The following is a 25395-nucleotide window of genomic DNA, read 5'->3' as shown; positions in this document are numbered from 1 at the left end:
GTAACATTCATGCAGCACATCCCAGATTTGTCCTAGGGACTCCACAAACAGTCTGGTTTTCAGAATATCTGCAAGAAATATGTACGAGATCAAATTGGCACATACTGATTCAATGTATGCAAATTTATCTCAAATAACAGAGAAGCTGTTTAAATACAATAGAAGACCATCATACTAAGCACTGCCTGTGGCCCTTCATTGCTTTACAAATAATCAGTTCAAATGTTCAGAGATTTTTTTTGGTATTTCTTTTGCAAATAAAACACACTTATCTTAGCCTCTCTGTGTATCAGGTGCAAAAAATCCCATCAGTTTCAGTTATTCTTACTCAAAAGATCATCCCCTGAAGCAGAGTTTCACCTCAAAACATGGCATGTGTCAGGACTGAGGGGATTTGTTACACCTGATACACAAAGAAAGGCTCAAAAAAGAAAGACAGACCAAAGATAAATGTTATTTTATTTGCAAAAGAAATACCCAAAAAATCTCTGAACTTTTGGACCGATGATTATTTGCAAAGCAATGAAGGGTCGCCAGTATGATGTATTTAAGCAGCCTCTCTGTTCTTATTTGTGCTATCACCGATTTTTTGGTGACTATTTTCTGCAAATTTATCTCACCAGAAAAAGAGTGGAGATCAGCGGGAACACACTACATAAATCAATGGCAAATACGAGCTGTGTCTGATAAGAGTAGGTGATGCGACTCTCAAATAATGTACAAACCACAGTCCTTTCAAATCATGTAGTTTCGATGACTACATGAAGGTTGAATAAACCTACATTATTTGAAAGAGTCAGGTCGACTACTCTTAATCAGACATACCTTGTATTTGCCATTTCAAATTTCTCTCATACATATTCATCGTGGATATCCTGAAACCCAGACCGGAGATGGGAACCCAGGACAGGCTTGGGAAGTCTGGGCTACAGTGTAAAATGTAAGCAGTGTCTGCTCACCTCTAGTACCCTGCATCTACATCCTGAAAACACTTATTGTAAAAAACACACACGAAAAAGGTATCCATAGATCAAATGGGAAATTTTTCATTTTAATTCATCTGTTGTCACCTCGTTTGATCCGGCCATCCCGGAGAAGGCATCCGATGGGCTGCACACTGGATACATAAACGGGAAGCTTGCTTCTACTATCCCGTCCCCCGCCAATGGTTATCCCCAACGATTCTCGGGGCTCCTTTCTTATTGTTACAATCTTTTCCTGGCACAAGCATCCCTGGCACGGCTCCTAGAAAGACATACCAGTTTTATAAATCCTTACTTCGAGTCTCGTAGGTGGAGAACCCTTCCCAGCACAATATTTATATATGACTGGTACAGCACTTTTTTTTTGGCCAACATTTTACCTAAATGCAGCCGTTTCCTTCTGGAATATCACATTCCCTATCTACTTTCCCCAATCGGTTTTCATTGCTTCAGTGCTAAATGGCAGCAGCTCATAAGATCAGGTAAAAGCAAAGATTTACCCAATGTCCCTTTTTTCTGCTGCTTGTTCTAGGTGTGAGTTCATGAGTCCGAAATGCCTGGCGTTAACTTTTCAGTGACCACTAGGTGTCAGAAGCTGAAATTCCTGAGCTACGGTTATCATTGATAGGCAGGAAGGAGCAAGGCGGAGGGGAGAGCGGGTGATGGGGTAACAGGCATACAATGTGCCCTTCTTCCTACAGAAGCAGAAAAAAAAAGGCCTCCTCTGCCATACTCCTGATACCTGCAGATGTCAAGCTGGGGAGGGAAGAAAAAGGGAGGCAATCAAACTGTAGATCCACTCATGCAGTGGGGGCTTTTCACCCAATTGTTAAAGCCCACAAAAAAAGCAAATTGCCAAGTCAAGCAACAGTTAAGTATAGCACACCGCCAGCAGCACGCACTTACTCTGTGATATGCTGGTTTCCGTCGGTAGTGATGCTGGCTGGGCCTCCTCCATTGGACAGGGCTTCCACCGTTGCTGCTGCTGCTGCTACTACTACTACTAGATGTGCCCCCTTCCTCAGATACCTCCATCAGCTGAGCCTCAGCTTGCCTCATAACCACAAAGTTTACTCTGGCCTCGCTGGACTACAATGAAAAGTGGAGTTAGTAAAAAACCTTTTGCTTCAAGGTAAGTACCATCCAGTGAAAGAATTCACCCAGACTTGTCATTGAAAAAAGTTGCCATCAAAATAAAATCTGCATAAAACGCCAAGTGCTAGAAAACGTCCGAGTAATAATTAACGTATCCTAACAACTGCTCAGCTGTTCTGTACGTCTATCCCTATGTGAGCGAGGGATGGACGTACTAAAGTATTCCTTTACACTACCGAACAAGAGACCTGCACAGCCGCTTCTCTGGATAAATTCTTATGTTGAGTGAAATAAAAACTAAGGATAATTTTCAAAGTGTTTTATGTATCTCGACATATATGTTTACTTGCATTAAATGAGCTTTTGAAAATTGCCCAGTCTCTGTTCAGGTAAAAGCACAGAGGCCACAGGGAAAAGGAGCAAGAAGTCGTTTTTGGGGGGGGGGGGGGGGGGGGGGAGAGTAAAAGGACATGCAGAGATTTTATTTGATTTTCAAACTACCCAACCCACAAATAGCAGGTGCGGAAGTTCAAACTATGTCCAAGATAACTCTTATAATGGATTTTAAAAAATGCATAAGAAAGCACTGTGTGTCTTCAGAGAGTTCCTAGAACATGGGGACAGGACAGGAGGCAAGGAGGTTTAATCTTTTCAGTATAGCTAAGGTTCAAATTTTTCTTTTTATTCTCAATAATGGGAGATGGGGACAGGCAGGCAGGCAGCTGGGTGTTTACCCCATGTTATACAGGTTCTCTCTCTCAGCCAAGACGGGACCAGTCATGATCCAGATTTCACATTGATTTTAGCAAAAGGCCAGGATGATGCATCAATGCTGTGACCTCTTCACTAACTATTCCATGGCTGCCACAGGTTTACGCGCACTATGTAAGGGTTTTAAAATTGTATAATCAATGGGCTTGTGCTTTACTTTCTTATTTGTGGGACATTTATCCAAAGCTCCGGCATATCACGATCCCATGGAATATTGAAGCCCTATGGCTCATGTCAATGACATCACAGCCTTGTGGCTCACGGTAAAGGGTCACTTAATTTGCCATCTGTGGCCAACATAAGCCAGAGGTCAGATTTGTCTGTGATGGTTTTATTCCATAATAATCTTTCATAGGAAACACTTAAAAGCATGTGAAGGACACAAGCTTCCCGCTGCTGTGTGCTCCTACCTGAATGATGTGGGCAGCCGTCTCAGGTGTTCCCTGGCGCACATCCTGCCCATTGATGGAGAGAACCTTGTCATTGCATCTTAGCTTCCCGTCTTGGGCAGCCAAACCCCCATCCAGGAGGTCCAGAACAAAGATCCCGGCCTCCTCTGTCTTTCGGATGAGTTTGATGCCCAAGGGCTCTGAGCGATCCCGCTTCAGCAGGGTGACGTGAATCACTTCCTTGCAGGTGCTGCTGGTAGCAGCCTCTCTCCAAGACGTTCTGCTGGAGAAACCCTTCTCCTGCAGTACCACGAGGTGCAGAACAGAGCACGAACGGCGCAGCAGGGAAATAGCCTGGCTATGGGTAACACTGCTGACGTTGACCCCATTCACCTAGGAAAGGGAAACACATAATATATAACCCCTATTTTAGACTCATAGATGGTGGCAGAGTAGCTTCAGTTATTCTATATAAACAAGGCTCAGATTTAGATAACAGAATGTAGCGGTTACATCTTTCCAACCAACTCAGGGTAACAAACAGCCAGATTAATGGTTCAGGCTGCAGCTACCACCCAAGAGATGCAGATAAGCAAACATCTCCTTTTTCTCCCCCACTAATGCTCTGTGGTTTAAATTCTCAGAGTTTGAGATTCTCTCTACAGCACTAAAGTGCATGCTCCCTTCTTCCCTTGCCAACTATAAAAGCTGCACAGTGACCTTTCCACTACTGTAGCACTATGAAAATCAATTGCAAGTAATGTGTATCAAAATGTAAGAAGTCATTTTTCAGACAAAATTAGTTTCCAAACTCATAGCAAGTGATTACAGGAATAGAGAGGTTTATCAAAATATACTAACATACATTGTTGTGCGATGTTTGTAAACAGACCCCATTAATCCCAATGGAGCCAACTAACACGCACTGGCATATTTTGATAATTAGGCCCCTAAATTTGCAGCAACATTTATTTACTTAAATGTTTTTATTATTAAAGAAACAGGGCCAGATGACTGGCAGAGCTTCTATCAGGTCAGGGTCAGGACTGGGGATACTGAAGAGACAATGTTCACCACCTTGGGGGGAGGGGGTATCCCAGTCATTGTGCAACAGTGATACCTAGTGGTCAGATTCAGGTCCCATGATTGCAGGGTTCTGGAAGGAGCCACAGTACATGGCTCCCCTGGCCAAGGACTATCACCTCAACAACTGGATTAGGTGACTTGGTACACAGCTCCCAGCTTACGATGCTCCCGCACATAGCCTCCCCCCTTCGCACATGAGATGCAAGCAATGAGACCACCACCACCCACAGAAATATTATACCTCCAGAATGTGATCTCCAGGTGCTATTCTTCCATCTGCAGCAACAAGAGAATCCCGAAGAACATCCTGAACAACAATGTTGCCCAGAGGGGTGTCCTTGCCTCCAACAATCCGCATTCCCAATTCTTCTTCCGGGTCCTCTCGATGAATTTCGACTGTATTTGTTTCTGCCACGAGGCTAGACCTATGATGGTGGTCAGCTGGTGAAAATCAGGAGATGCGACATACAAAAAGGATTCAGTTTCATTTCTGCAATACACTGGCAACCATTCATGTCACTCTTTGCCTTTACTCTGGGTTTTTACACTGACATAGAACTACAACATTATAATCCAGAAAATGTACAGGCTTCAAGAAAGAATCAGATATGTTGAAAAGCTTCAACACTATTCTGAAGTTATTACAGGATACAAATATACTTTGCCATGTAGTCTTTCCATGCCTACAATCAAACCTCGCACTACTCAAGAGGCAGCTGCCATTCCCTTGCAGGCTGTCCCTCCATAGAAAGTCTCCAATAGACCGTGATGGGTCAAGGAAAGGAGCAATAGTCTACACAGGCATGCCACAGTCAATTAAAAATTGAATTTCTAGGATCTTTCATAGAAGTCTTTATGCAGCCTGCACACTTGTAAATTAACCCAATAAATTAGATTTATAATTCACTTCAAGTTAAGCCCCCATTTCTGTGATGACCATTACATGCACTTGGAAAGCCAAGTATAACTTTAGTTCCCATCCACTAGAAAGTCAGGACTGGGGCTCAGATGAGTTATCAATATCACTCAGCTCACTCACTGTAAGGATAATCCCTCAAACTAGTTGCTTTTCTCCTAATCTCATTTTCCCTCATTGCCTACATTATAGCAGGTTCACTCATCTGAAAATAGGGCTCTCTGTAGACAACAGTATGAATTAGCCATTACATGCAGGTGGCGTCATCCAACAGTAACATGGTAACATAGTAATGACGGCAGAAAAGGATCAGATGGCCCATCCAGTCTGCCCAGCAAGCGGCTGTATCTGCTGCTCCATGCAGTTACCTCCAAGTCTTAAGAGTAGTCATATTTGCAATTAATCAAATCCAAGCAACTGTCAAACTCAAATTACTGCTAGCTGCATTTTTTATTGGGTGAGGAGCCTTCTTGATAATTCAGACAATGTCGTTTGATGGTCTTTGCTTTGAGACTTGGCCAAAAAAGCCACCCTGTGCTTTTTTCCTTATTTAAACGTTTTTATATACTGGTATTCGTCGAAACATATCGGTTTACATGGATCAGAACGTTGAAAGTACATAAAACAGGGGTGATTGGAACTGGGAGGATAACTTGAAAAGCCTTAATGGGTAAACACTATATACAACAGATTCATATATACAATCCTTATGTCTGTGTCAGTATCCCAGACTGTAAAAAAAAGTCAGGGCTCATGTTGGTTGCCATCTGTATCCAGTTCCCCTTTCCCACCCCACCCCAAACCAACAAAGCGAGAAGCAATGAAGCAGTTGAGTCAAAAGCATCAAGGTTATTGAGGGCAGTAATCTCCATGCCTTCTGTTAAGGGTAGTAACTGCCACTCCATGCAGGTTACTCCTATGCACCCTCCTCTTCTTCATTTCCGTCCTCTAGCCTTTGGGGATCCAGAGTGATTATTCCATGCCCCTTTGAATTTGTTCACCGTTTTCTTCTTCACCATCTTCTCTATGAAGAAATACTTCCTGATGTTGTTTGAATTGTCCCCCCTAGTTCTACTGTTTCCTTTCTGATGGAAAAGGTTCAAAGTTTGTGCATCATTAAAGCCATTCTGGTATCTAAAGGTCTGTACAATATCTCCCCTGCACTTCCTCTCTTCCAGGGTATACATATTTAGATCTTTCAACCTCTCCTCATAAATCTTCCAATGGAGACCCCACACCATTTTGTTTGCCCTTCTCTGAACTGCTTCCATCCACTCTATCATTTTTTAACACAGCAGGTGAGGCATTATCACCTCCTTAATTCCTCTCGCTAAGTAGCCCAGCATTCTTTTGGCTTTAGCTATCGCCTTGTCACATTGCTTTGCCATCTTCAGATGGACAGACAATATTAACCAAGGACTCTCTTGGTACATATACATCTGTGTTTCACTCTCCATCATATACAGCTCTTTCGGATTACCACACCCCAGATACGTAACTCTGCGTTTCTTAGCACTGAATGCCAGGTGCCAAATTTTCAATCATTCTTCATGCTTTCTTAATTCACTTTTCATCTACTCTACTCCCATCAGGCGTGTCCACTATTGCAGATCTAGTATGATCCAAAAATAAACAAGTAACCTTCTATCCCTTTTGCAATGTCGCTCACAAAGATACTGAATAGAATCTGTCTCAAAACAGATCCCTGTGGCCCTCCACATAACGCAGTTCTTGCTTCAAAGTAGGTTCCATTTACCATTACATACTGTCTCCTATCAGACAACCAGTTTGTTATCCACGCCACCACCTTGGCACTTACTCCCAAGCTTTTCATTTTATTTTATTCACAAACCTCCTATGTGCTACTGTATCAAATACTTTGCTGAACTCTCTTTCATGATCTAATTCTCCAGTCACCCAACAAAATAAACAAAACAAAAAAAACCACCTCAGTAAGATTGGTCTGACAGGACCTTCCCTTGGTGAATCCATGCTACCTCAGATCCAGCAAGCCACCCGATTGTAGATAGTTCACTATCCTTTCCTTCAGCAGAGTCTCCCTTAAATTTCCCCACCATGGAGGTGATGCTAACCGGCCTGTAGTTTCCTTGCAACCATTCTTCTTGTTTAGAAGGACCACCACCACCACACGTCTCCAAATCGCTCAGCACCACTCCCATTTCCAGGGATCTATTAAATAGGTCTTTCAGCAGGATTTGCCAGCACATCTCTGAACTCCCTCAGTATCCTGGGATGTACCTCATGGCCTTGTACACTTTCATTTTACTTAGCTCATTCCATCTCATTCTCTTCTGTAAATGGAGTTTTGTCTACCCCATCCCCCATCTATAGACTTGTCAACCAGCAACAGTCCTCCTCCAGGGTCTTCTTTAGTAAACACCAAACAAGTATTTAATATTTCCTCCATTTCTTTGTCTCTCTTCACACATTGCATTCTTCACACCTTTCAGTTTCACTATACTACTTTAGGCCTTTCTTCTTTTTCTGATATATTTGAAAATTTTTGTCACCTCGCTTTACATCTTTGACAATCCTTTCTTCCGCTTTCCTGATTTCTTTCTTAGTCTTCCTTACCTTCAGATATTTTCCTTTTGTTCCTCTTTTTCGAATCCTTTATACTTCTTGCTATTCTTTTTGCCTTTATTTTGTCAGCCACCTCTTGAGAACTAGATCCGTTTCTTCTTAGTTTTGTTTACTTTTCTAACATATAGATTTGGTGCCTTTGTAATAGCTCTTTTTAATTTGGTCTGCTGTTTCACCTCACCATTTTCTCCCATTCTTCAAGGTATACACCCATTTTGACAAAGTCCGTATTTGTGAAATTCAAAGCTTGGGTCTTCATGTGACTTCTCTGTATCCTGTTCGCAATATCAAACCATACCATCTGATGATCACTGGTGCTCAGGTGGGCACCTACCCAGACAGAGACATTATCCCCATTAGTGAGCACTAGGTAGAGAATCACACACTCTCCCTCATGGGTTCCATTACTATTTGTTTGAGCAGAACCCCTTGAAGGACATCCACTCTACTTCTTGTAGGTTCCTCAGAAGGGATACTCCAATCCACATCCAGCAGATTAAAATCTTCAACATGCAACATTTCTCCCTTCTTTCCCACGTTTTGGATTTCTTCGATTAGATCTCTGTCCTTTGCCCTTCCTAAACAAGTTATAGCCTGGTATGGCCATATCCCAATCACGAGAATCAGAGAACTGTGTCTCCATAACAGCAACAATGTCAAAGTCCACCTCCATCATTAAGGCCTGCAGGTCTGGTATTTTATTGCCCAGACTACAAGAATTTGTGGTCAAAGCTTTCCTTTTCTGCCTTTTTTGAACTGTTTAATTTTGTTACTCTCTCTTCCCACTTCCTGTATTTCTTGGGGGTGACCTGCTACCTGGCTACCTCCTGCCACCCCCGATCTCTAGTTTAAATGCCTGATAATGTATGATCTGAATTTCCCACTGAGCATCCTCTTTCCTGCCAAAGACATGTAGGCAATCCCTACCATATATAACCTTTTACTGCCCCATACACAGCCCCAGCCTTCAATATATTCAAAACCAGTTTATGTCAGGTTTTGAGCCAGGAATTGAAATTTTCTATATGGCATAGCCTTTCCCTTCCCATGAACGTGTATTACTTCCAAAAAGGCAATAGCTTTTGCCACCTGTCTAATCTTCCCTAGATTTTGAAAGTCATTCTGTACTTTATGGATACCATTTCTAGCAAGGTTATTGGTCCTCAGATGGATAACTGATATCAGTCCATACTCTCTTCCATAATTGCTTTGACTATTTGGTTCACATTTCTACTAGCTGAGGATCCTGGAAGGCAATTGACTGTTGTGTCCCCATCAAAGCGAGTTCTCAAATTGGTTGCTCTAATGAGGGTCTCCCCCAGCATAAAAAGCTCTCTTTTATGACATTTGATCCTGTTGGAGGGTTTCTGGGTGTGTTTGGTAACTACTTCCCTTTCAGACATCACTTCATATTCTATTGCTGGGGTGTCTATTTTCCAATGCAGAAAAAGTGTTATGTAAGGGTAACAGCAGGCAGAAAATGTCTTTTCATCACAGGCCTCATTCTGCCAGAGCCCACTGTTATCCAATTGTTCCAGGGTTTCTGAATCCGGGATGTTTAACTTATGTGGGAGTGGGGGCAGATACACAGAATGCTTCAAAAATTGAGAAATTGGGCATCTCAGTCACAGTTCTTGTTCTACCAGAACCCACTGTAAACCATTTATGCCTGGTTTGACTCTTCTCCTTAATTTGTCCAAATGATAGGTGAAAGACCCTCAGCTCCTGGAACTCAGTAAAGACTTTACTGAGCATGTGTAGCATGCATGGCCTCGAGAGCCTATCAGTCTCTTCCAGAGTTTAAGCTCTATTGAAGCAGTCAACTCTCCAGGGAAACAAGTGGGTATTAAGTATAGCTAGATTCATCCTGCTCAACCGAGTGACACCTATTCACAAACAAGTACACCTGCTTCCTCTGTTGACAGACAGGCATAAATTAGTTATTACACATGGGGAGTCCCAAATTAAGGCTGCTCTACGGAAGCACTTAAGAAAATTCATCCCCACCATATGGACACTGGACTACTGGGTGAACAGGCTGCAAAGAAATGCATGCCCAAAGTTTGTGTCTCCTCAGGACAGTACAGGATTGTGAAGTTGTGCACAAATGACCAAGTAGCAGTTTTGCAACCGTCAAAAGAAGCAGCACCGAGATGGGTTACTGAGGTTGCAATGGCTCTCACTGGATAAGCCAAAACAATCTGATCTGTAAGCCAGCCAGCACGTACAGGGCACTATACAGACTATTAGCCAACTGGGCAGAGTTCATTTAGCAACTCCCCTTCCTAATCAATCAGAATCAAAAAGGACAGAAATAGTTGAGAAGCTCGACGGTGAGGTTGCGTTCTCTTTTAGTAATAAGACAGTATTCTCTTACAGTCCAAGGAGAGAAGGGCCTGATCTCCTTTGTGCACGTGGTCTTGGAAAGAACATAGGCAGTACAATAGGTTGATTAATGTAGATTGCAGATATTTTCAGAAGGAACTTGGGGAAATTACTGTTGAATAAAATCAAGAGGTCAGTTGACCTCTGACTGTATTATCCTTCTGACCTAGCAATTCAGAGCTGAGCACTGCTAACAGTTAAATCTAATAGTCAAGAAAAATAGGTCATAAAATATAAGAAATGCTTAAGGCTGTAACACATGTCTCAGAGAAAGACACTGCTTCTAGCAGCTCAGAAAATACAGAGAAGAGTCAGCTGATATTTGTGGATAAACTCTTCATAAACTCTTCATAATTGGCTATAGCTTCTAGGAAAATCTAAATACATGTATACTCAGAAATAGCCAGGACGAAGATAAGGCGCCTGGGAAAGTCCTACGCTATTGAAGACAGCAGTGGTCAGAGAGGTAGAAGAGCCCATGATATCAAAGACAAGAACCTCATACAGCCTGTGGGCTAGTGACCTTCCTGCACCTGCATGGCAGGGAGGGTACCAGCACCTAGGGCCCTACTGTGGGCTTTACCAGTCTCTGAAATTAGGGACAACTTTTGGTCCTGTGATTGAGCAGGCAATTCACATCTCTGAATACTCACCTAGCATGTAGCTGGTGCACCTGCAAGCCACTGAGGATTGTGTGACTTGAGTGGGAGGAGAGTGCAAGTTTTGGCAATGTGCCACCTTTGATCCAGACTACGCAGTAAGTGTTATAAATCTAGTCAGAACTTAAAGCTCTGAACTAGCCAGAGTCTGATGACTTCTTCTAAAGTGGCTCTCCCCAGCCACTTTAGAAGTTTAAGATTAAGTCATTTGCAATTCTGATCTAAGGAGAACATGTACAGTTGTAACACTCTGCTGAAGTGGTGGATTTCTGGAATGTAGGTTACCTGGAGATAGGCTCTGTGATGCCCTGCCCATGATCACATTTGGTTAGCCTCCTGACAGAGGGTGTAAGAACCCATACTTTTCTGCTGGTTTAAACAGAACATGGAGCATAGAGGCACTCCAGACTTCCCTTGCTGCTCCAGGCGGTTGATTTACAGATCTCTCTCCATTGGAGACACTGCACAGGTGAGTGCCCTCACCCTTGGTAGAGGCCTTGCTAGACAATCATTTGATGTGGTGGGACTCAGAGAGAGTCCTGGATTCATCCAGCACCGAAGGAATGCTCTCATCCCAGAGGTCTTGAAGATTTGGGGCGATAATGGTTGATAGAGCTGATTCCATTGTCTTTAGAAATCCCAATAGAGACCCTATATATGTTGGCGAGTCAGAAAGTAACATGCACTGCAGCAGCGATGTAACCAAGAAGAACTGGGACCAAACTTGCTGCTGATCGATCCTATTGAAGGAAGGCCCTTATCAGGCCCATTAACACTGCAGCTATATCACCGGGAGAGACACTTTTTCCTGAAGGCGAGTCTATCCAAGCTCCTATGAACTGAATTCTTTGAGACAGAACCAAGTTTGACTTGGCAAAGTTCACTAGGAAACCCCGGACTAGAGGAGCCATATGAACTTTCATGAACTCAGAACTCCTGCTGGAGATGGATCAGTTACCAACCAATCATCCAGATATGAGAATATGCAGATTCCCTCATTATAAAGCTGTGCCACCACTACCAAAATACATTTCATGAACACTATCAGAGATAAGAGGCTAAAGGGGAGTACCTTATATTTGTGCTGCACATCTCACTATGAACCTGAAGAGCTTCCGATGGGCAGGATGAATGGGAACGTGTGCATAAGTGTCTTTCAGATCCAGAGTACATAACTACTCTCTGTAGATTGAAAAGGAGAATTGTCCGAATGGAGTTAATCTTGAACCTCTCCTGAACCGGCAACTTGTTTAGTCTTTGCAAGTTCAGTACAGACCTCAATCCCCCTGACTTTTTGGGAAATAGGATTAGAATCCCTGGCCATCCTCTTGGCAAGGTACTAGTTCAACTGCCTTCTGAAGGAGGAATGACTCCACCTTCAACAGCAGTTGGGTAGATTGAGAAGAGTTGAAGTTGAAGACTGAAATCTATTGAATTGGAGGAGGGTAAAATGTAAGCAACAGCCATATTCCACAATTTTCAGGACCCACCAGTCTTTGGTAATCCAGAGTCATTCCAGAAAGGACTGACCCCCCCCCCCCCCCTCCCTCCCACGGATGATGAAAGCATTACTCATCAAAAACTAATACCTGGCTTAGGCTGATGCCTTTCCCTCTGCCAACTTTAAGAGTGGGAGAAGCTTGACACTGAAAAGGGCAGAAGAGATCTGGAAAGATGGATACTTGTAAAAACAAGTACTGGTGATAGGCAGGGGCCGGTTAGACTCCTGTCACAGCTGATAATTGTAGAGTTGATAGTTCTGATTTGAGGCAGAAGCAATTTCTTGAACTTTTGTCACTGAACAAGTTGTCCCCTGTATAGGACACATTCACGAGACGATCATACACATCCTCGTGAAGGCCGCTTGCTCCCAATCATGCGAGTCTTCAGGCCCCTCTAGAAACTGCTTAACATCTAGCTGCAGTATCAAAAACTTTGTATATGGAATGGATAAGGCGCTTCTTGCATTCCTCCATGTCTTCTCATTGGAAGTCCATCTATTCTGGGTCTGACGAATCGGTCAAGAATTTTAACTTCTGGACACGTTCATGCAAATATTGTGCCACATAAATCTGATGAGCCACAATTAGGGTACTCGGCATGGATCCCTAAAGACAACATTCTCAAACACATCCAAAGTGTTTGGGAATGTCTTAACATGCACCTTCAGGTCCATTTCCAGATGCACATTAAGAGTGATCACATATGGTAACTTGGACGAAGAGAAAGGGGCTCACAAGGCAGAATGCATGCATTCTCCCAGGATATTTTCACAGGAGGACTTAACAAAATGTGTTGGAGGTTTAACTACATGACAGGATATAAAACTAGTAATAAAAGCCTCATCTAAGGGCAGGGAAATCCTGTAAGTGTGTAACAGATGCGTGGTAGTAGAGATAGCACGTTAGCTCAGGGTACTGTGTGATAGTAGAGAATGGATTGACTATTCAGAGAAAGAAGCAGAACTCAGTTTCCATGTGTGGCAGTAGAATGTGGACTGGACAATACATAGAGTGTCGGGGCTACAGGGAAAGAGGAGCAGAGCTCAATTCCCATAGAAGAGCAGAGTTGGAGAGTACAAGGAGGGAGAGGGGCGGAGCTCAATTTGCATACCAGCTATGTAGGTGCACAGCAACTTTCCTCTATTATATTTAGAAGAAAAGTGACATAGGTGGAAGGTTGCAAGCAATGGTCCAATGATTTCAACTGGCCAAAAACTTATAACACATTCTGCAGTGCAAGTACTAAGAATAGTATTGCTCCTAGGCATAACTGGATTCTCTGTAGCTTGTAATACCTCTTATTGCATCAAATGTAAGAATTGGCTTAAGATGCTGTAGTCATGAGCTTCCAAGGCTGCCTATGGATTATTTTCATCTTCATCCAACAACAGGCATCTTAAACCTACAAAGAATCCTATATAACATTCTAAACAGAGAATGACCTACCTAAAGACACTAACATGATCAGAGATTTAAAATGGAGGTTAAATTCTCACCATCATCACTCTCATCAAAGGCAGGATTAACCAGCCCTGGCTCAGACGTGCTCAGAGCCACTACTGCAGCTATCGAGCTTTCTGCCACCAGCAACGAGATTCTGGGTGGAAGGCTGGAGTCAGCTGTCCCGTTAGCTTCCACCCTGGGGATGCTCCCTCTCTCTTCCCTGGAAGGAACAGACTTTCTCCTTTCCAATTCAGTTTTGTGTTTCTTAAAGCCAGGGCATCTAAAACAAAAAAATTAAAAAAAAAAAGGGGGAAAGAGGGTGGGGGGAGAAAAAAGAAAATGTAAAGATACTGGACAAAAAGCAATAGTACTCTACGGCAAAAGGACAAGCACACATGGGATGATAAAAGCTAGCATGAGTCACACTATTCATACCATGAAATGCTATAAGGGATGATTTCAGTCAGGAACCAACCTGGTCACCATGAGAAAGGTTAATGAGGGGAAAGCAGAGTTGCTTACCTGTAATAGGTGTTCTCTTAGGACAGCAGGATGTCAGTCCTCATACATGGGAGACATCGGATGGAGCCCAGCAACGAAAACTTATGTCAAAGTTTCTGGAACTTTGACTGAGCATGCCCTAATCCATGCATAGTCCCTCTTCAGTGCCGTAACATAGAATTACAATAAACATTAAACAAAAAATAGGAGATACTCAACTCCATGGGTGGTGGGCAGGTTTCGTGAGGACTAACATCCTGCTGTCCTACGAGAATACCTGTTACAGGTAAGCAACTCTGCTTTCTCAGAGGACAAGCAGGATGGTAGTCTTCACACATAGGTTAATCCCTAGCTACAGGCTGCTCCCCAACACAAAAGGGGACCAACAAGTACCAACCACGTGCCAATGGGCACAACCACCACAGTGCTGCTGGTAATAGAGGGGGGGAGTCAGTCTGAACTCAAATAATGGGCCCTAGGCATGGAGAGTTGGGTTCTACAACTCAGAGATTCTGAAGAACAGTTGGCCGAACCTACTGTCACATCGGCCATCCTAGATTGTAGTGTGATGCGAATGTGTGGAGAGAACTCCATGTCGCAGCCCTGCAGATCACCTCCATGGGAGGTAAGTGGGCCACCAATGTTGCCATGGCTCTGACAGAATAAGCCTTGACATGATCCCCAAGATGCAGTCCCACCTGAGCTTAACAGCAGGAGATGCAGTCTGCTAGCCAATTGGAAAGTATGTTTGGCAACAGCAACTTCCAACCTATTCCTAGCAAAAGAAATAAAAAAGTTAGGTGGGCAGTCTATGGGCTTCTGTCTACTCCAGATAGAAGGTTAAGGCTCTCTTGAAATCCAAACCATGCAGGGCTCATTCGCCTTGGTGCAAACGGGGCCTAGGAAAGAATGTTGGCAGGACGATTGACTGGTTAAAATGTAAATCTGTCACCACCTTAGGCAGGAACTCAGGTTGGTCTTTCATTCACACCCTATCATGATAAAACTTAGTATAAGGTGGATAAGTCACTAAGGCCTGGAACTCACAGACCTTGCACGCTGAAATGACTACCATCAAAAATATGACCTTCCAGGTCAGGTACTTCAGGTCACAGGAGCGCAGAGGCTCAAAAGGAGCTAACACCACACTGAAGTCCCAAGACACAGCGGAAGGCCTTAGGGAAGACTTCAACTGAAGCAGGCCCTGCATAAAGCATACAACTATCAGCTGTACAAAGATAGGCATACTACCTACACCTTGGTGGTATACACCAATTGTACTGAGATGGCATTCCAGTGGTGGATGCCTGGAATGCCTTTCCGGAGGAAGTGGTGAAGACCAGAACTGTGAAGGACTTCAAAGGGGCGTGGGATAAACACTGTGGATCCATAAAGTCTAGAGGACGTGAATGAAGAGTGGGTGGCTCGCGGGAATGACAGCTACTACCTGGAGATAATACCCTTATTCAATAAACATACACACGGTTAACACGACTCCAACATTGCTCTAAGCTTCAATGGCAAGAGGAAATGTGGAAAAAAGGATTTACATTCACAAAAAAGCGGGGAGTAGCTTGCTTGTTACGGCGGTTACTACCCCAAACCAAATAAGCCTGATACTTCACTTTCAATGCATATCCAGCATAGCTCTCTACTTCAACGGCAGGGGGAATGAAGAAAAGTGTATCTATATTCAGACAACCACCAACAAAGACTGAATTACATAGTCTGGGTAAACAAATAAGCATGGGTGTAGCTTGCTTATTGCAGTAGTTACTACCCCTAACTAATTAAGCTAGATATTTCACTTAGATGCAGTTCCAACACTGCTCTCTACATTAATGGTGGGGGTGGAAGGGAAATAGAAACAAAAGGTTACTAAGAGCCACGAGAAACAGATAAGTATGAGAAAAAAAAAGTGCAACACTTGCTGGGCAGACTGGATGGGCCATTTGGTCGTCTTCTGCCGTCATTTCTATGTACTCTGAGTTGGTTTTCAAGCCAGCCTCCAATAGGTGAAGGTGGTAGTCAATCAGTTTTTGCTTGGGGCAGGAGAATGGATCTAGAGCCTTCTGCTCACACCACACAGAAAACCTCCTCCACTTCAGTCCATAGGACTTTCTAATGGAAGGTTTTCTGGAACCTACCAGGACCAGCGACATCTTTAGAAAGATAGAGTGGCTGCAGGATTAACCTCTCAACATCCAGGTTGTGATGCCACAGCCTGCTCTGATCTTGCATGATGAGATCTGGGGGAAGTCCCCAGACTGATTGGTTTCTGGCTGGACAACTCCTGAAGGAGTAGAAACCAAATCTGTCTCAGCCAATAAGGGGCTATGAGGCTCATAGTCCTTCGGTCTTCACGAAGCTTCAAGAAAGTCTTCATAACTAGAGGAATCAGAGGATATGCATACATGTTGGGCAAAGGCATCTGAGGCTGGTTTGCCATCCGGTTCACTATCCCCTGGTTTAGAGACCACTGAGTCATGCCTTCGGACCCAATATCTATCCGCTATCACATTCTCCAATCCGGCCAGATACATGGCCCCGCCCCCACCAAGTACCATCCCATGGGACAGGGCCCAGGACCTTCCGGCACAGGAGGTACGACCCTGTGCATCCCTGCTTGACGATATACCATATAGCAACTTTGTTGTATCAGGACAATTCTGGGCAGCCGATCTCTGAAAGCATGTAGCATGTACCGGATCACCTGAAGCTCCAGGAAGTTGATTTGACACCATGTTTCCTGGGCGGACCATAAGCCCTGGGTGCGGAGCCTCTCTACATGAGCTCCCCACCCCAAGGTGGATGCATCCGTGGGTAGGGAGATTTTGGAAAGATATTCCCCGTTCCAAATTTGAGAGAGCCTGCCACCAGGACAAAGAGTCCCAGAGAGGTGTAGTGACTCGGATGCGAGCCCAGAGGTTCTGCATGGCCTGGCACCACTGCAGGGTCCACTGGGCTCTACGCATGTGTAAGTGTGCCAAGGGAGTGACATGGACGGTTGTGGCCATATGGCCCAACAGCTTCAACATGTACCGAGCTGAAACCTGCTGGCTTTGTTGAATCACCACTGCCAAGGACACCAAAGTGACCGCCCTGGATTGCGACAGGAAGGCTTTTGCCTGAACTGCGTCTAGCAGGGCTCCTATGAAGTCCAATCAAGGTGACACGCTGAGATGGAACTTTGGGTAGTTGATGACGAACCCTTGTGACTCCAACAGCCGGATGGTCAAGCACAAGGACCAATCGGTCACTATCTGAGAGGTGCTCTTGACCAGCCAATTGTCCAGATAAGGGAAAACATGCACTCCAGTTTGTGGAGGTGTGCCCCCACCACAGCTATATATTTTGTAAAGACACGTGGGCCCAACTCTTGCCCGAACGGCAACATACTATACTAGAAGTGCCTTTTCCCCTCCACTACAAATCTGTGATCCAGGAAGATCTCGATGTGAGTGTATATGTCCTTTAAAATCGAGGGAGCATAGCCAGTCCCCTTTTTGCAGGAGAGGAATCAGGGTGCCCAAGGAAACCATCTTGAACTTGTTGAGAAATCTGTTCAAGGCCCTTAGATCTAGGATGGGACTGAGTCCTCCTGTTCTCTTTGGAATCAGGAAGTACCAGGAATAGAATTCCCTGTCTATGCCCTGGTGGAGCAGGCTAGACTGCTCTGGCCATTAAGAGGGCGGACAGATCCCAAAATAGTACCTCCTGATGCACTATTGGCCCCCAAAAATGGGCACAGGGGGGCAATTTGGCAGGACATCCAATACGTTTAATGGTTACCCTTGATGGACTATGGACAAGACCCACTTGTCCAAAGTTATACTGGGTCACCGATCCGCAAAGAACCAATGTCCAGGAATGCCTGCTGGGCCACCACCTGGACCCTGTGCCCCAGCTCCCCCTTGAAATTTGCCAATGCCAAAACAGACTGGGAGGCAGGAAAGGTGGCCAAATCTTTCTCTGAGCTGGGTCGGCGACTGGCACCAGGACCAGTGGAGACCATTGCGGACCCCCGGCATTGATGGAGGATGGGCACTCCTCACCTTGGGATCATCATGGCATGAGCTGGCACTGTACATAGAGTGCAACCTTGGCTTCCCTCTGTGCTTGGCCCAGTCTTTCCCCAGTGCCGAGGTCAATGACAACAAACCTAACATCCTCGACTTGGAAGAGACAGATAGGGACCGGTCCCCGGTGTCCCATACACTGATGGAGCAGACGGCTCCGCTGATGGCTCAGTGTCCATCGATGCAGATGCCAATGTCAATGCCTCGAACTTCCTCGACCCGAAGATCTTCTCTATCTTGTTGCGCCGAGTGAGACGTCCCTGGGGGGGGAATCTGGGCGTAGATGCGGCAACCCCAGTTGTCATGTGATGCCCCCAGAGGACACACACCTCATGGGGTCTGTGACAGACAGTCCTCTGACACTGGACGAGGCTATGAAAGAAAAGGGAAAAATGCAGGACTGACAGCGGGCGGTCGACACTGGCAGGCATCGCCGCCACTGGGGTGGGGGGGTGAAGAACGGAAGCAAAATAAGACTTATGAAACCACTGAAAAACCTGACTGGGGAAACTAGAGGGAACCAAGGAGGGACCTGAGATCGATGAATTCATGCGAAAACCCGAACAGGATGGTGAAAAAAGTTTTCAAAGGCAATTTCAAGAGAAAAGCCATGAGCTCACTATCGCGAGGTGAAAGCTCTGCGGAAAAAGAAAGACTGAAGAGGGACCCCACATGGACTAGGGTATGCTGGGCATGTTTCGTATGCTCAAAGCTCCAAAAACTTGGACATAAATTTTCTGTGCCAGGCTCCATCTGATGATGTCACCCATGTGTGAGGACTACCATCCTGCTTGTCCTAGGAGAGTGAAACTACTCCACATCTGTGTACATTAGAAGTACTATTACTACTTATTCTCCCACCACTACCTTGTAACAAAAAATGTCGCACCTTTTTATTTTGATTTCAGTTATATATCATTCCATTTGGATCATTCACTCAAGAATAATATTCTGTACTATAACCAAGTAGAGAATGGTATATCTACCCAGGAAATGAATTTGCATTCAGAATTAAAATTGTCTTGTTCTGAGCCAGAGATTTGAGGGATTTGTTGCATTTTTGCTGGTAAAAAGACCACATATTTAAATATAAAGTAATCAGTGCTGTCTGCAGTATCATTACTATGCTTTGCAGATTATGTACAATGTTAATTCTCATTTGTAAGTCTATCTACACCAAAATTCCATCCTGCTGCTAAGAGACCTAATTAAAGCAGAGATATGGTTTTACAAAGCCACCCCTACTCAAGCATTCTAGTTTGGTTGAATAAAATCAATTTAGATTATACCACCTTTCACTGCACAAAGAATGGTAGCCCTGAAAGATTGTTTACTAATACAGGTCCCTTTAATCAGGTGTGAGACACCTTCCTGCTATCCTTTGAATCCCTATTGGAATTTTATCAGTGGTGTGACAGGAATGGCCAATTTCCACAGGGAACTGCGAATATAACCTGGCCACGTTTTATTTAACATATGATTGGCTGGAGAGACTGAGCAGGAGGCACTTTCATAAAATTTAAGAATAGTAGATATCTTCTCAGGTATTAAATTTAACAAATCAGAAAATGAGGATCTTCCAACTTCTGCTCACTGAGCCAACGGGGGCTGGAGATGCCCGAGAGAAATGTTCACAATAACCCAGGAAAGGAATCCCAGCCACACAACACATGAGTAGAGGGGAGAGGAAGACCATGCAGTCACTCAGTGACATCCATGGCTGGGTCTCAGTGTGCACACATACCATGTTCTGGAGGGAGGTGTGGTCTGTGGCCCTCTAGACAGGTGACCGCAATAGCTGGGTAACAGAGGGAGTAAGATGAGAGAATAAAATCCCCCAGGTGGGGTCACAGTTCTAACAGGCCAATGCAATATAGTATCTCAGGTTAGTGCTCTGGGTAACACTTATAGGACACGATAAAATAACCACTGATGCAATACGGGGATTAGTGCGTCCAAAATGAATGTCCAATCGAGTGCAGAGTTAATAGTGCTCATCACATGCAAATTCCATGTAGAAGAGGCCAATAGCTATTACGCTGTGATGCCAAAAATTGCCGTGTGGCAAATTTAATGCCTGCCCGGCAGCTGGCGTTAAAACAGGCCACGCTCAAGGGCTCACCGGAAAAAAAAACAAACAAGAAATCCTGTTTTCTGTGATTCCTCCTATTAGTATCATCATGATTATAAGTAGGAACCACCACAAAAAAGCAGAATCATACCACACAGGTTCAACAAAAAAAAGAAATCCTCTGTGGTTCCTCATAGGGGGAACCTCAGTAAGCATCTCCAAGATCTTCCCGATTCTCCAAGCAGTCTGGGTCAGACCCGGGTGTCCTGTACCTGAAATGGTGCATCCGAGATCCCTGTGGCAAAACAGCCCTTGCCAAACTACAAATCCCACCCCCTCCGGGCCAGGAACCCCTGCCAGCAGTAAGTGAAGGAGTGAACAAATGAGTATTAAAGTGTCTGACACTTACTGCAGATTGGCCCATTCACTGTCATGTCAGTAAAAGGACCAATCCCCTTTCAGAAGGCTGTCCTGAAAGAGGATTGGTTCTTTCACCAACAAGTGTCAGTGAAAAGGACCAAAAATCGGGAACAGCTCTGCTGGGGGTGGTGAGGGAGCTCTGGCCAGGCTGTTGTGGACGCACAGCCACTTCTCCTGGGCGCTCGATGCGGAGTGTAGGGACACACAAATTGCCCATTGTGCATCCCTTTTAGCATGGCAGCTCATTTGCCTATTGCATCAAAAGCCCAGGAGAGATGGATATGTGCACATTCAAAAAACGTGCACACAGTTTAGACAATTTTTAGCCTGCACATGGACAACTTTACTAAGAAGAAACTGCCAACTAAAAAAAAAAAAAAAAGGCAATCTTGTGGACTTATTCATACAGTAAATTATTCCTGAGAAGGCACTTAATGTTTGTTTACACTGCCAAGGGAATTAGTTTTAACTCCATAAACCCTTAAGAAAGCATTTAAATACAGATTACATGGACAACTATGCTGAAATGCTGTCCAAACTAAGCACTTTACTAAACCACCACACTCCTGAAGAAATCCCACTTGGAGATATCAGGAAAAAAAAAATCAAACTATCTTCCCAGTAAGAGACTGTATGCCTTCTCCACCAGCAATTCCCCAGTCACGCAAAGAATGCAAGAGCAAATTTACTGCCAACATCAAACACACTTGGGAGGAGAACAAAATTTCTAAACCGCAGTTATAGCTGGAGACCCACGTTCCTTAGAAATTACAAAAGTGCACACCCAAGAATATTTGAAATCACAAAATAAACTGGTCATGATTTTTAAATGTTTCCATCAAGCTTTTTACAAGAGGAGAAATCCCATGCTCAAAATTCAAGACGGTCAGGCATAAAACACTGTTCAGCCAAAGTGAATTTAGACTAGAGTGAGCTACCGCCGAATGAAGTACCCCAGGTGCTGGCGTCCCCTAATTTCTCCCAGTGGAGAGAGCATACTGAAATCAACCTACTGCTGCAGCACTCAGAGCATCTGCTTCCTTTTACAGCAGATCCAGTCCTTACCCAAACCCCATCTGCCCATATCTAATCTACATACTGTCCCAGGCAGGGAACTCCTTTCACAACTGAGCAGGAGCTGCTGCCAACAAAGCAAGGGAAAGCAGAGGTGGAGAAAAGAAAGACCAACATTAAAGAGTTGGGGGGGGGGGGGGGGGGGGGAAGTTGGGTGTTGGCCCAACAGTTTCCTTCTTTGGGCTTCCATTTCAAATCAAAACTGGCCTGCATTGGGCTATAGCACCGTTTAGTCTGTATTCGCAACTGCCCGGAGAGAGGGGGTATCCCTATTTTATAATGCCGCACCTAGTCCAGCTACTGTAATGAGGGTCTTTGGCCAGATGTCGTGACTGCAGCTCTCCCATATGCACCCTAAATCCAGTCAATACGTGTCATCGTGTAATGCCACCGACCTGGGGGGAGGGGTGCAGAATCCTGGCCTAGGAATCAAACTTCGTCATGCACAGCACTGCTACTGAGCCACAAGGGCCAGCAAGATGAAGTTTTAAAGAAACTAATCAGCATGGATAGCCAAAATACAGATATAAAGCAGGGACTCAACCCAATAAATGTCCCAGGCAGCAGGAGTAGGAGGATAGCTGCTGGGGTTCATTCTATAGGTCTTGTTTTCCTATTCTCCAGCTAGCTCGCCATCATAAATTTGCTCCTGCATCTTGCCAGAATCTCCAAAAATTTGTGGCTCAGCAAACACATAATTTGCATCCCAATTTCCAACCCACAAAAATGGGCAGGCTCAAATTTCTGAAACTTTTCCAGCACACCATTGAAAGCCCTGACCAATGAGATGCAAGACCATGCTCTGTGAGAGCCACAAATCCATGTCCTAGCTACAACTGCAATCAAGGGCAAAAGTTCGTTTGATGTGAATCTGAGGTACCAGGCACCAGTTTCACAGTCACTCATAACAGTCTGGCAGTAAGTTACTTCTCTTTGACCCAAAAGAGACAATGGATAAGTGATGAATAGAGTGAAAGTGGTTTTACTTGCTGGCTCTTGTTTATTAGACAACTGCAACCACACCTTCCAGGCATTTTGCAATCTGGATATAAATTCACCACATTTTCTGTCCCTGAGATCTTAGACTGCTTTTTTGTCATAAATACAGTCAGGCCTGACTAATCCATAATTGGTTCATTTAGCTGCATGGGCATATATAGTCAATAGCTAAACATTTTGCTAATATGTCTGTAGCAATCAGCTGACAAGCATTTACAAATGAATGCGGCATATCTCTCATATATATATATATATATATATATATATATATATATATATATATATATATATGTATATATATATATACATGTATATATACACACACACACATATATATACATATACACACACACATACATGTACATATATACACACACACACATACACACACTGTATCTGAAAGATCACCAGTGCTTCACTGAGATCGGCTTTATATGATCAGAACATGAAAAACATTCAAGATGGTCCTGATCTAGGGTGGTGGGGCACTGTTACCTGGATTCCAGCAGATACTCAAAGGGTCCAAGTATCAAAGGCACTGGAAAGGATTAGGTTTGAAATATCACAATTGGAGAACCCCCTCTATTAAAAAAAACAAAAAACCACACAGGGGAAGGGAGTTTTGACTTCTCTTTATAATGATAACATTTCAACATTACTCAACCCTTTTTCTCTCCTATCACTGAAACAAACAAACAAACAAAAAAAGTGCTTTACAGCAAGGAGAGAGAGGACATTGCAATGTCCTTCATGTAGTTGTCACCAGGAGATGCATCTTATCCATGTGACAAGACTTGCAGAGTGCTCTCTTATTTGAACAATCATAAACCAAGCTCACTACTAACTGCCTTAAACGAGACCATTATAAGACATGCTAGACTGTGCCAGTGAAAGTTCTTATGTGAAACACCGCTCTCCGCTTCTCTGGGAAGCTATAAAACCATGACACTTCACAGCTGTGAGAATCAGGAAGAGCCATATGATCCTACCAGAAGGAAGAGAAACCGGGTGCCGGTAACCACCCTTGACAGAATTCCAAGGCTGCAGAATATCTAGTTTCCGTGCACAAGGAACAATGCTGCGTAACTAGTTTGCAGATGAACAATCATTAACCAGGGACAAAGGTTATTCAGAAAATGCCGCTGTGTAAGTTTTATAGGACACACCATTTATGTACGATGCAACCAGCTCCCTTGCAGGGAAACAAAGCAAGGGACTACAAACATGCCAGCCAGGGTAACCAAGGATTGTCTTAGAAAAAACAAAGATCTGAGATTTAGGCGTATGGCTTGATCCCGAATTCACCTTTTAAAAAAAAACAAAAAAAAAAAAAAAAAACACATTTCAACCAAGATACAGGAAGGCTATTACAAATTATTAATTCTTAGACGTTTAAAACCTTTATTGAATCACAAGGAATTTAGAACTGTACTCCAAGCGTTATTTACCAACATAGATTATTGTAATTCTCTACTGCTTGCTCTTCCAAAATAAACAATTAGACCATTGCAGGTTCTGCAGAATTCCACTTCAAACAAAAGAGACCACATCACTCCTGTGCTCGCTGCTTTACATTGGCTACCGGTTGAATTTAGAATTAAATATAAGGTTCTACATCTAATACACAAAGCAATCTATTCAGAGCAGGTAGATTGGATGAATGCAGTCATACGCCACAACGAAATCTGCAGTCAGCTGGCAAAGGGCTCCTTACAATTCCATCTATTTCCACGGCTAGACTCACTTCCGTCAGAGAAAGGGCTGTATCACTGGCTGGTCCAGGCCTTTGGAATTCACTACCTACTGAATTAAGGCTCCAAAGTAATTTAAAAATTTTTAAGAAAGCATTGAAAACCTGGTTGTATGCTCAAGCATTTCAAATTGAAGCCAGTTAGGAACCTTTTATATTATTGTAGTATTTTAAGTTCAAAATTGTCTTAAATTAATTACTTTAATTCGTTAGATAATTTTTTTGTTTTATTTATATGATTGTAACTTTTACTCCATATGCTTGGTTAAACTATTGTATTTTTTTGTATGAAACTTTTTGTATTTTAAATTTTGTTTTTATGAACTTTATGTATTTTTATTTTATTTTAAGGAGTTTTTGTAAACCGGTGTGAAGGTATATACCAACATCGGTATAGAAAAATTAAGAAATAAAGCCATCTTGATTTAGCTGCACCAGCACAATAAAGGGGCTAAAATATCTAGAAGGAAGAAGTTCCAGCACCTTCACTAATGAGCTGTCTGCTTCCTAATACTTTTTTTTGTATTAATACAGTGCCACAGTATTTGAACATCATATTTTTGAACATTTATAAGGTGTTTACTCTCTGCATATCATGTTTAAATCCAACTTACCTTTCCATTTTAGACTGACAACACTCCTGACTCCCCCTCACCCAGAAACAGTCT

General features: G+C 43.6%; 1 protein-coding gene across 2 annotated transcripts in view; it reads right to left on the bottom strand.

The window, feature by feature from the left end:
• LOC115094533 (ligand of Numb protein X 2-like) overlaps positions 1–25395 on the bottom strand; it is a 91033-nt gene that overhangs the window by 40046 nt on the left and 25592 nt on the right. For both annotated transcript variants that reach the window (XM_029607682.1, XM_029607683.1), the window contains exons 3-7: positions 13887–14113; positions 4566–4765; positions 3260–3631; positions 1890–2072; positions 1071–1245 (exon numbers count right to left, since the gene is read on the bottom strand). In XM_029607682.1, the coding sequence (XP_029463542.1) occupies positions 1071–1245; positions 1890–2072; positions 3260–3631; positions 4566–4765; positions 13887–14113 (1157 nt within the window). The remainder of the gene's footprint in view (positions 1–1070; positions 1246–1889; positions 2073–3259; positions 3632–4565; positions 4766–13886; positions 14114–25395) is intronic.

Source organism: Rhinatrema bivittatum, chromosome 6 (assembly GCF_901001135.1).
Source record: "Rhinatrema bivittatum chromosome 6, aRhiBiv1.1, whole genome shotgun sequence".
Lineage (NCBI taxonomy): Eukaryota > Metazoa > Chordata > Amphibia > Gymnophiona > Rhinatrematidae > Rhinatrema > Rhinatrema bivittatum.
This window is presented reverse-complemented; position numbering and strand designations above follow the sequence as displayed.